We start from the raw sequence: 12,724 nt of genomic DNA, 5'->3' as shown, positions 1-12,724 counted from the left end.
GATTTATAGCTCATGACATTCAAATCATATCACAATAATGTAATATAAACTCATTTAAATGACAAATCTAAGGAAAATAAATAAATAATAACAAACCTGGAACAATAATTAGTCCATAGCTGTTATTATACTTTGTTATAGCCTGGAAATAAACCGGAAGTCGCCCTGCCGCAAAGGATTATCCAGGTGAGCTAAAACCCGGTACCAGGTATCGATATCGAGAAAAGCCGTTATCACAGTTTATGATACCGGATTATGTTGATACCGTGTTATTTAAAGTATGCATTGGTTGTCAAAAAGCAATTAATAACGGACTGTGGATACTTGGATTTATCATCTGATATTAACCCTGATATCAACATAATTCGGTATCAGAAAGTGATACCGGATACCGGGGGATACCAGGTACTGGATACCAGGTTTATAGCACCAGCCTGCAAATTCGATGAATGTTTTTCATTGGCTTAAACTTTTTCAGAGATGTTTACACCAATATTTTTACAGCTATTGCGATGTCCTCTGCTTTTAATGATTTGCCGCGATAAAGTTGCATCGGCGGAAATAAAAAAAACCCGGACTCACAATTTTATTTTTATTTCAAAAATGAGTTTTTTTGAGTGGCGGTGTTCGTAAAACATAGAATCAAATAAAAAAGGCCTTAAGTATTAAAACATTTAAAGGAGTGTATAAAACGGAAAATATTGAAAGACAAAAATAGTGGGTTTAGCTTAATCCTGTAAAAAGAGACTTCGAGAAATTGTGGCCAGCACAGTAAAAAAATTGAAGCAGCCAATTAGCAAGCACTTGGATTTTCACCTTCATCATTTACCAATATTGGACTCTATGGCAAGTACACAAAATTACAGATGCCCATCTGCTCCCTCATCAAGAGTACAAGGTTGCTTAAACAGTCTGCTCCTAACATTCAGATACTTGAGCGAAGGAAAATATGTGGGGCAGTTAGAACAGGAAGGAAATGGTCTGTGAGCCAGGCTGTAGAACAGGCTGAAAGCAGTCTCAAACATCAGGACATTCTAGGCACTACAAACAAGGGAAGAGAAGGTTTGGGGATCAGTCAAAAGCAGCGCTGGGAGAACTCTGATAATTTCAAGAAGAGAACCATGGTTCAGGGAGAAGTTTGGAGAACAGAAGAGGAGGTAACCAAAGGTGGTAAAATTAGGACCCCAGGGAAATTGGACGAAGTGGAAAGTGCCAAGACCACATGGTAGGAGCTGTGGAGATGAGCCACTTTAACTAAATTTCCTTATCCAAATCATGTATGACATGTTACCCACTCCAACCAATTTGAAGCAGTGAAAGTTATCAGAGGACCATAACTGCTCACTGTGTGAGAACATAAGATTGCTGTGGCATATATTATCTTCTTGCCCAACAGCTTTGGTGCAAGGGCGGGATACATGGTGCCACGACAAGGATCTTAATATATAAGTAGTGAAATGAAAAACACCAAAAAAAGAGAGATGGAAAGAGAGACCCTTGATACAGACAGGTCACCAGTTTATAAGCTTTGTAAGATAAGAGGAGAAGATACCAACAACAAAAACGTGTAGGGCCATCCTAAAAGAATTTCCCAATTTCCCAAGGAAGTGGCCCATACAAATCTTCAGCTTGACAAAGTTATTTGGTACAGGTCTCCAAGGCTGGTTGTATTGGTGGAGCTTACAGTACTGGGGGAAGTGAGAAAGCTTACAAGCTCAAGAAGGCGAAAAACAAAGACTTGGTAAACACATGTAGTGAGAGGGGTTGGAAGACATGGATCATCCCAGTCGATGTAGAGACCCAAGAGGGACAAGTCAGAAAAAACGTGGTTCACACTCTTGAGAGTTGCAGTGAGGGTCCAGTTGGCTCTGGCTACACACGTAGTACCTTGACTTGGAAGCCAACATAGATGAGGTAGTGACTGGTCACCACTACTTGCTGTGCCATCTAGAGGGTGTACTGAGAAAAGGGGTGGAACAACCAGCGACAGATGGGCTGAGGATGTCTATGTTAAGCAGCACATCTGTATCTCTACGTGTTTATCATCTGAAACTCTTGAATACTTAACTAGCTATTTGTTTTCATAATTACACCAACATCTTATTCAAATACTCAACACCTCTTCCACAACTAAACCTCAAACTAGAAAATTACCTTATAATAATTAGGGGTTTTGATTATTGCCAAGGTCAAAGGTAATGTATGATGATGCTGACAATGAACTTACCATGGCTAAGACAATACCCCAAATTTGTAAGCAAAAACAGATAAAAAAGGCAAGACCATGGTTTGCACAATCCTGCACAAGACGCATTTCATGCATTGGTTCATAACAAGACTAATTGTTAGCAATCACCTCTGACGTAGTATCTGATGGAGGCTGTGTGGATGTCTGCCTTGCACTGCTAAACCCGACTGAGTTCGAGGGCTGGAGTTTACACAAGTTGGCATTGATGAAACAACCACATGACCCAGTCGCCTGTACAACACTCCAACCATTCAAATCTCGTAGAGCTTGCCACAATGAACCTTGAACAAAAATATTGACAGTAAATACATGAATATAAAATAATGCACTGATAAATTTCATTATGTAGTCACTTGAAGTATGTTATCAATCCTATGTAACAAAAGCCTTCAAATTGTCTTTTATTTTGATATTCTATCCTTCATATTATGGACTCACCCACAACCCCCAACCCCTTTTTTGTTTACAGGATTTGTATATCATAATTATGATAATAACTTCAAGCCATATTTTGATATATCAGACCAGTGTGTCAATCTACCAGGAAAACCAGTTCCTTCTAGCATTACATCTCCAAATTTCATACCAGTTCAAGGAGATGAGTAAGAACAGATTATTCTAGCCTTATTTGAACATATCACACCAGTAGAAACAAGTTTCTTCAATTTCTTCTAGCCTTATTTCGACATTTCATACAAATTCAAGGGTATATGAAAGAGAACAGTTTGTTACAATTCATACCCGAGTTCTAGGGGATATGATTAAGAACACTTTCTTCAAGCCTTATTTTGACATTTTAACCCTTTACTTCATGTAAAACTAAGCCATATCAGGCTGCCAGTGTATGGCTTATCAGTTCATATCAGTACCCCTACTTCATAGGAGATTATTGGTTATTATTGGAATTTGACCCTTATGTATTACAAACCTATTTTCTTAGTATTTCTTTTGGTTTAATCAATAAGTCATCAATGTAAAGTTTTTAGAGAATTAAATTTCCAATCCAGTCATATAAATTTTATTTTGTTATCTAAATTATTTCCGCATGATATTCATAAACAAACAGAAAAATATGTCAAATTTGATGAAAATTAATTTTTATTAGACTTTTATTTATCAAACTTAACACAAAATATTATATAAACAACACATTTTTATAAATCATTTAATGCAACCTGAATTGAAACAAAGATGGACAGAATTAAAAAATAATTCACAACAAAGAAACATGGTATATTATATATGAAACAGAAAAAAAAAGTTGAACAACAGTCACAGTATGTACAACTTTCGGTAATTAAACACACTAAAATGAACAAATAATGTTATTATTCAACTACTAAATGAGGCCTACATGTTGTTGTTTACTAAATTTATATCGTTTATTGCATGTCCATGTATTGTCATAATTGAGTTGGATTTTAAAAATCCTCATTTCTCGTATCTTTGTGTGCGTGACACCGCGGTCCGAATTCACCATCTTGACATCGTACTCAAACTCATTTTAATCGAAGCCAGAATGTTCCGATTCGTCAGACAATCACTGAAATATAAATGACATTATTCAGCAATGTTGTTCTAAACTAAAGTAAACAAGGACAGAAATTAGTTCTACATTGCATTCTTGTGTATTCGAAAACAGTGTTTCAACAGCTTATTGATGTTAAATTGGGTCATGTCAAAGTTTAACAAAAGGGATAGTCTTTATTTTATAACTCATTTGTACTTACTTTGAATTTGTAGAAGCAGATGCGCATTTTTATGACCGGATTAGCGAAACAAAAGTGACACATATGTCCCATATAATGATTTATGGCCTTTGTTTATACAAGCCAGGCGATTTTTTGTTTATCCAACATAGCCGACATTTTGACACGATTCTGAACCATGACCTGTGACATCAGGCGCGTGATCAATAAAATAAAGTTGTATTATTGGTAGTTAATAATAACTTGCAGTATTGTGTAAATTTCCACGAGGAAAAGGAGACAGGAATGCCCACAAACCTGCCTGTCAACGTTTTACGCATCTTTGATACCAGTGACCGTAATTCATAATTTTCCGAAATTCTTTAAATAGTAACATTGTCTTTTTTAGTGCATTGTATATATCGATGTTTATACTTCATGAATATGAATTTATAGCGAATGAACAAGCATCAGGTATGAAAATAAATGCCCCTATATTACGAATACGTAGGATTACGTATCTATGAAGCTATGGATAAAACGTTAAGATCCGTATCTATGAAGCTATGGATAGATAAGTAAAATAACGTATCTATGAAGTAAAGGGTTAAACCAGTTCCAGGCCATATGAGTCAGAATTGCTTTTTCTGGCTTTATTTCAACATTTCATACCAGTTGAATGAAGTAGAACGGTTTCACACCAGTTCAAGGCAATATGAATTAGAACTCTTTCTTCTGGCCTTATTTTGATATTCACACCAGTTCAAGGTCTATATGAATTGGAACTCTTTCTTCTGGCCTTATTTGGACATGTCACACCAGTTCAAGGCAATATGAATTAGAACTCTTTCTTCTGGCCTTATTTTGACATTTCACACCAGTTCGAGGCGATATAAATTAGAACTCTTTCTTTTGGCCTTATTTTGACATTTCATACCAGTTTAAGATGATATGAATTAGAACTGTTTCTTCTAGCCTTATTTTGACATTTCATACAAGTTCAAAGCGATATAAGCGAGTGAAGAACTGTTTTTTCTATCCTCATTTTGACCATCCAAACCAGTCCAGGGTGATATGAATTCGAACTATTTTTTCGAGCCTTATTTTGACATTTCATACAAGTTCAAAGCGATATAAGCAAGAACTGTTTTTTCTATTGTCATTTTGACATTCCAAACCAGTCCAAGGCGATATGAATTAGAAGTGTTTCTTCTAGCCAAGTTTTAATATTTACCACCAGTTTAAAATGATATGAGAGAACTGTTCCTTTTTTTACAGTAAAAAAATAAATGTAAGTTACATGTTTGTTTCACGGGGGATGAACAAAAGAGTCACGTCACCACAAATGCAAACGCAAGTAGCATTTTGGCTCGATTGATCATCAATCCAGGTAAGTTACGATTGATCGTCAATCCAGCTAAGTTTCGATACCGATATTTTTGTTATACACGAGAGTTCGTTAAAGTGATACGAAGAGTCAGAGAACAATAAAGTAATGAACTGATGGACTTCGATGAACAGAAATGCATTACAGAAGGGGACCCTTGGTGTGGACTGGGAGCGGGCCAGACGCAACAATTCTAAGATGCTTGTAACAGATCGCATGGGGATATATGTTTATTTTGAACCTTATTTAAACATGTTTAATGAACCTTTTATTTTACCATCCTTCATGTTATGTGATGATAATGACAGATATTGTGATAATGATAGCCATAATGTGATATTGTGATGATACAATGGCAATGTATTGCTCTTCCCAGGGGCAATGTTTATATCACTGAAAATACTCTGTCAACTGTATGGATATATGCTATTTTACAGAAATAAAGACAAAACAATGATGGAAATGTTCTTCATTTATTCAATAACTTAGATTAGTTTAACACAAAAAGGCAAGTGCACAAAAGGCCATGTACATGCATACAAATAGGTTTAAAGAAACATCAAATCATAGGAACTATACAACTTATTATGTCATGATGTCATAATAACTAGGAGACATATTGCAGCTATGCATTGAAGTAAATGATTGACAATAAAAGCGATCACAGATAATCAAATAAAATCACAGATAAGTAATCAAATAACATAACAAATAATTAATAAACAATACTTTTGTTATGATCTGCCTGAGATTCTACTTTCTCACACCTCAGGAAAGTAGACCTAAAACTTTGGCCTTGCTGGAAATTCTCTTGCCAACGGGCAAAGATAAAACAAGTACCCTTATGGAACTTATTTTTTATTGTCTTCACACAATTACCTCCCTTGTTGATGACTGTCGTCTGTAGCACCATTTTTAAAATCAAAATTAATTATTTCTCGCTTTAAATGGCACCATAGTAAAGTTTTTGTACTCCATTCAAGAAATAATGCTGTACTCTTTTCAGAACAATTTGATTATTTACATAATCGGAATCACTGCATATCCAGGACTACCATGAATTATTACTAGGGATGCAAACGAATGGCAAAATTGATATTCGAATATTCGGTAATTTTTTCAATCGAATATTCGATAACCGGAATACATATTTTTAATCGCTTAAGTAATAGCCGGGGCAATTTTACCATACTTTGTCGAAGCCAGTACCCGCAGCGGACCCAGATTTTCCCCAAATGAGCCTTTCAAATTCACAATTTTCAGGAAGAAAAAAAACAATACATTATAAACAGACAAAGAACAAAATCAAATAATTTCAATTCTGCTTCCTTTATATTTGTAAACAATGTGAAATTTGACGGATTCCTATTAAAGGCCTTTACCTTGACCTTTGATCCCAACAATCAAAAGGTGTCATCTTCTGATCAGGCTCAACCTCCAAATCAAGTTTGAGGGCTATGGTTGCAGGCATTGTAGAGTTATCACTCGGACAATCATTTCGGAATCAAGGTCACTGTGACATTGACCTTTGACCTGATGACCCCTAAAATCAATTGTGGTTATCTACTGGTCAGACCCAACCTTGTCATGTTTGATGACCAAAGGTCCAGGCATTGTGGAGTTTGCACTCTAGGTCACTTTGACTCTGATCTTTAAACTGATGACTTCTATTATCAATACGGACCAACATCCAAATCAAGTTTGAAGGTCATAGTGTGTGCAGGCATTGTCTAGTTATCACTCGGACTACCTTTTAACATTCAAGGTCACAGTGACCTTGACCTTTAACCCCTTGAATAAATAGAGGTCAGGACAAGACTCCATGTTAAGTTTGATCACCAAAGGTCCAGGCATTGTTGAGTTATCACTCAGACAAGCTTTGACAACCTTTTCCTGTTTAAGTTCAATTTGACCTTGACCTTTGACCCGAGGACTCCTTAAATCAAAAGGGGACATCTACTGATCAGACCAAAGCTTCGTGTCAAGTTTGATGACTTAAGGTCCAGACATTGTCGAGTTATCATTCATACAAGATTTGTTCTATCGTCGGACTGACCAACCAAAATGAGCAAAGCAATATACACCACTTCTTCGAAGGCTATAACAACAACTGAATTGTTTGTCTCTGAATGAAAAAATAAAAACACGAAAGACAGTAATGCAAACCTATATGAATTTATTTGAAAAAATTGTAAATGATTTCCAGTATATTTCAATTGCTGAATGTAAAATCACCCTACATAACAAGCAAACACATAGACCACTGTGATAGTCCAATGCTTCAACAACCAAGTGCAGTTCAATATTTTTATAACAACAATGACAAATTAACAAAATGCATATATACATGCAAAGTTTACAAACTGCATTTAAACTGGTTTCTGATTTAAGTTTTAGTCCAGTATTTGTTTCCTGATCAGTATGGGTCAGAATTTAAGCCCTGGTTTAATAAAGAGCCCATATTTCTTTATATTTTCAATTATGCTAGGGCCAGAGATTTTTTATTTTTTGTTTTATGGGAGTGCCATACCTAAATATTGCAAAACCCAAATAAGAAAAAGATTCAAATTCCAAACTTTATTTTTATTTTTTCCGCCGCCTGTTTTTTTTATCTCCGATAGAAAATAAAAGTTAGTGTTTTTTAACCTATTGCAAATTTCACAACAACAAAATATTATCGCTCACAATTTCCAAGATGGCGTAAGCCGGCGCTTCTTGCTTATGATGTTAACTGAAATATGTTTCATTGTTTTGTGATATCACATGCATATTATATGCCATGATGAAAATAAAACTTGAAACTTGCTTATTATCATTATCTTAGAGCTTGTAAGGAAAATGGCCGCCTTTTACATAATTTTATAGTGGATTTAGTTTGAAGACTGTTGTTCATTAAATCTGTGCGTTTGTCATTTTGTGATATTTCGGAACGGAATTGTATTTTCTTCATACCAAAGCATAAAATCTCTTAAATATTTCTGTGTGTAGACCGGTTTACACAAGGATACACTGAGAATTGGAATTTGCTGTACAGGTTCCAACTACATAAAAAGACGAGAATGTGACATTGGATTTGGCTTGTTTGTCTAAAGACAATTCAGTTATACCAACATATTGCATACCATTTTAATGGGCATTGGCTCTTCTTTTCATGTCACCCATTTTACGGATTGTTTGTATGTTGATTAAGAAACTAAAATGGACTCTACTGTGAAATCTGGTAAGTTTGAGTTACATACCTTGTTTCTTTTCTTGTATATCAAAGACATTAAATTTCTTCAAATGTGTTGTTTATCTCAATATATGTTCCCAAAATGATATAAATCAACATTTTAGACACAATGTGCCAGATGCCTTATGTTTTGCAAGTGCAGTTTCAGTGACTATAAAAAGCACAACAAAAGTATATATGCTGATATTAAAATCATGCATATATAATAATTTGTGTAATTTTTCTAATTTTAATTTAAAAGTGCAGTGTTAAATACTGTTGAGTTATAGTTGAAGAATATATTTACATTGGTGTGAATCAGTTGACTTGTGGCGTTTAGGGAGTAAAATGAATATCCAAAATTAATGTTGAAGTAAGTTCCTTAAACGTGCATTATGCACCAGATTATGCACCAGTCAATTGTAACCACGGCCCCCAGGTCCGGGGGTATAAAGGGGATATAGACAGAAATGAGCCGTTATTTACCTTCCAGGTGGCCCCGCAGTGCTGAGTGAATGTGGTGGTTTTGTTTTTGGGCCGAAAATAGTGGGGAATGGACTTTACCTCGGGGTGCAGGGGAATTTGGCTTGGATTTGACCAGTAGACTGTAGTTTGTCTCTACGCAGGACGGGGTTTTACCAAGGATTGGCTGGACTGAAAGTCAAAGTCTCCGCTATTCTCCAGACCTGGGTGGGAACAATTGGACTGGTGCATTATTGTGGCTACTTGTGAAAATGACATCTTGTTTTGACTTTATTATACAGATCTATTATACAACAGGCAATATGGAGTACTTAACAAGGGTGCACAACTTCAAAACATACATTCTTTAAATCTGTCCGAAAAAAAGAAAAAAATACGAATTCTTTAAATCTGTCCGAAAAAAAGAAAAAAATACGAAAAATCTATCTTATTTCTATTTTTTTTCTCGACGCTTGTTTTCCGACATCTTTTTCTTAATCTTATTCCCTCCTCCTGGTGCTTATTTTTAAAAAATTTCCCGTAAAACGAAAAATAAAAAAACTCTGGCCTAGTGTTTATTAGATTAATTGCAGCCAAACAGAAGTCTTACTTGCAATGTATTTCAACATAAAGTAATTATTAAAGAATAAATGCTTGAATGACTGTTGAGAGAAAAGGTGTCCTAGGCAGGGCCCCAGGTACCAATTTCTCAAAAAAAAGTGTCCGGCCTGCTATACAAAAGCTGTGTCACTGTGTGTAGGAGGATGTCTACCATTTACAAAAATTGTTGTTGGCAAAAAAATATCTCTTGCGAAAAGCCAAAATTCAAGATGGCCGCCAAGATGGCCACCAAATTAAAAAAAACACCCTCTTGCATAAAAAATCCATCTCATTAGGAAGTATTTGAAGTTTTAAGAACTATTAATTTGTCTAATTTATGATAATACATTTTCTTATACTTCAAAATTGTCTTTGTTGAATTATTATCTATATTTTTCAAAAAATTACCCTTTTTTTAACATCGAAATGACAAATTATTAAGTAGCATACTTTTCTCTGGATAACAGTACTTGTCTGTTTCATTTTCACTATTTAACAAGAGGGCCAAATGGCCCTGAATCGCTCACCTGTCATATATTGCACATTCTTCCATTATATACAAATACTGAAAACCTAAGCCTATGAACACGGGGCGTGGCCAATTTTGACCCCAGGGCTAAAGTTTGAACAATCTTAATAGTGGTCCGATAAACGATGCTTCATACCAAATATCTAAGGCCTTCGCCTTTTGGTTTCGGAGAAGATGATTTTTTAAGTTCTCATCATATACATATATAAGGAAACCCATGACCGCCCGGGTGGGGCCATTTTTTGACCCCAGGGCCAAAGATTGAACAATATTGGTACAAGTCAACTAGATGATATATCATGCCAAATATCTAAGCTCTTGTCACTACTTGATTTTACGTGTGTATCTATATATGTATATTTGTTATTAATTGTTGTATGTGGCCCATATTGAAAATTGGTATGTGTACTAAATATGTTATCCAGTTTAAATTAAGACGTTACTTGTCTTTGTGAGTTCGGAGAAGATTTTTTAAGTTTTCACTATAACACATATAGAGAAAACCAATCAACCCCGGGGTGTGGCCAATTTTGACCCCAGGGCCATAATTTGAACAATCTTTGTAGAGGTCCACTAGATGATGAATCATGCCAAATATCTAAGCTCTAAGACACGTAAGTTCAGAGGAGATGATTTTTGAAGTTTTCACTATAAACATATAGAGAAAACCCATGACCCCCCCCCCCCCGGGGCAGGGCCAATTTTGACCCCAAGGCCATAATTTGAACAATCTTTGTAGAGGTCCACTAGACGATGAATCATGCCAAATATCTAAGCTCTAGTCCAAGTAAGTTCAAAGGAGAAGATTTTTGAAGTTTTAACTATAAACATACAGAAAATACCCTAACCCCCCGGGGCGGGGCCAATTTTGACCCCAAGACAATAATTTGAACAATCTTTGTAAAGGTCCACTAGACAATGAATCATGCCAAATATATAAGCTCTAGTCCAAGTAAGTTAAGAGGAGAAGGTTTTTGAAGTTTTAACTATAAACATATCAAGTATACTCATGACCCCCCTGGGCGGGGCCAATTTTGACCCCAAGGCCATAATTTGAACAATCTTTGTAGAAGTCCACTAGACGATGAATCATGCCAAATATCTAAGCTCTAGTCCAAGTAAGTTCAAAGGAGAAGATTTTTGAAGTTTTCACTATAAACATATAGAGAAAACCCATGACTCCCCGGGGCGGGGCCAATTTTGACCCCAAGGCCATAATTTGAACAATCTTTGTAAAGGTCCACTAGACGATTAATCATGCCAAATATCTAAGCTCTAGTCCAAGTAAGTTCAGAGGAGAAGATTTTTTTAAGTTTTAACTATAAACATATAGAGAATACCCATGACCCCCCCGGGGCGGGGCCAATTTTGACCCCAGGGCCATCATTTGAACAAACTTTGTAGATGTCCACTAGACGATGAATCATGTCAAATACCTAAGCTCTAGTCAAAGTAAGTTCAGAGGAGAAGATTTTTGAAGTTTTCACTATAAACATATAGAGAAAACCCATGACCCCCCGGGGCGGGGCCAATTTTGACCCCAAGGCCATAATTTGAACAATCTTTGTAAAGGTCCACTAGACGATGAATCATGCCAAATATCTAAGCTCTAGTCCAAGTAAGTTCAGAGGAGAAGATTTTTGAAGTTTTAACTATAAACATATAGAGAATACCCATGACCCCCCCCCGGGGCGGGGCCAATTTTGACCCCAGGGCCATAATTTGAACAAACTTTGTAGAGGTCCACAAGACGATGAATCATGCCAAATATCTAAGCTCTAGGCCAAGTAAGTTCAGAGGAGAAGATTTTTTAAGTTTTCACTATAAACAAATAAAGAAAACCCATGACCCCCCGGGGCGGGGCCAATTTTGACCCAAGGGCAATAATTTGAACAAACTTTGTAGAGGTCCACTAGACGATGAATCATGCCAAATATCTAAGCTCTAGGCCAAGTAAGTTCAGAGGAGAAGATTTTTTAAGTTTTCACTATAAACATATAAAGAAAACCCATGACCCCCCGGGGCGGGGCCAATTTTGACCCAAGGGCAATAATTTGAACAAACTTTGTAGAGGTCCACTAGACGATGAATCATGCCAAATATCTAAGCTCTAGGCCAAGTAAGTTCAGAGGAGAAGATTTTTGAAGGTTTTCACTATAAACAAATAAACGAAAACCCATGACCCCCCGGGGCGGGGCCAATTTTGACCCAAGGGCCATAATTTGAACAATCTTGGTAGAGGACCATTTGGTGATCCTACCTACCATATATCAACGGCCTAAGCCTTGTGGTTTGGGAGAAGAAGATTTTTAAAGTTTTTTTCTTTTGGTTGCCATGGCAACCAGAGTTCTGCATGGAATTGAATTCTTTGAACAACTTTGATAGAAGACCACCCAAGGAACATCCCTATGAAGTTTTATTAATATTGGCCCAGCGGTTAAGGAGGAGATATCTTTTAAGTAAAATGTTGACGGACGACGCACGACGGACGCCGGACAAAAGGCGATCACAAAAGCTCACCTTGTCACAAAGTGAGCTAAAAAGAGCAAAACCGAAAATAACAATTATTTGTAGTAGTTTGTACATGAAAAGTCAGACA

At 36.2% G+C, this 12,724-nt stretch overlaps 1 protein-coding gene across 1 annotated transcript in view; it reads right to left on the bottom strand.

Annotated features, from left to right (window-relative positions):
• LOC128234618 (zinc transporter 9-like) overlaps positions 1–12,724 on the bottom strand; it is a 308,991-nt gene that overhangs the window by 268,987 nt on the left and 27,280 nt on the right. Inside the window, exon 3 of the mRNA XM_052948969.1 lies at positions 2,357–2,529. Within this exon, the coding sequence (XP_052804929.1) occupies positions 2,357–2,529 (173 nt within the window). The remainder of the gene's footprint in view (positions 1–2,356; positions 2,530–12,724) is intronic.

The sequence above is a fragment of the Mya arenaria genome, chromosome 5 (genome assembly GCF_026914265.1).
Source record: "Mya arenaria isolate MELC-2E11 chromosome 5, ASM2691426v1".
NCBI lineage: Eukaryota > Metazoa > Mollusca > Bivalvia > Myida > Myidae > Mya > Mya arenaria.
This window is presented reverse-complemented; position numbering and strand designations above follow the sequence as displayed.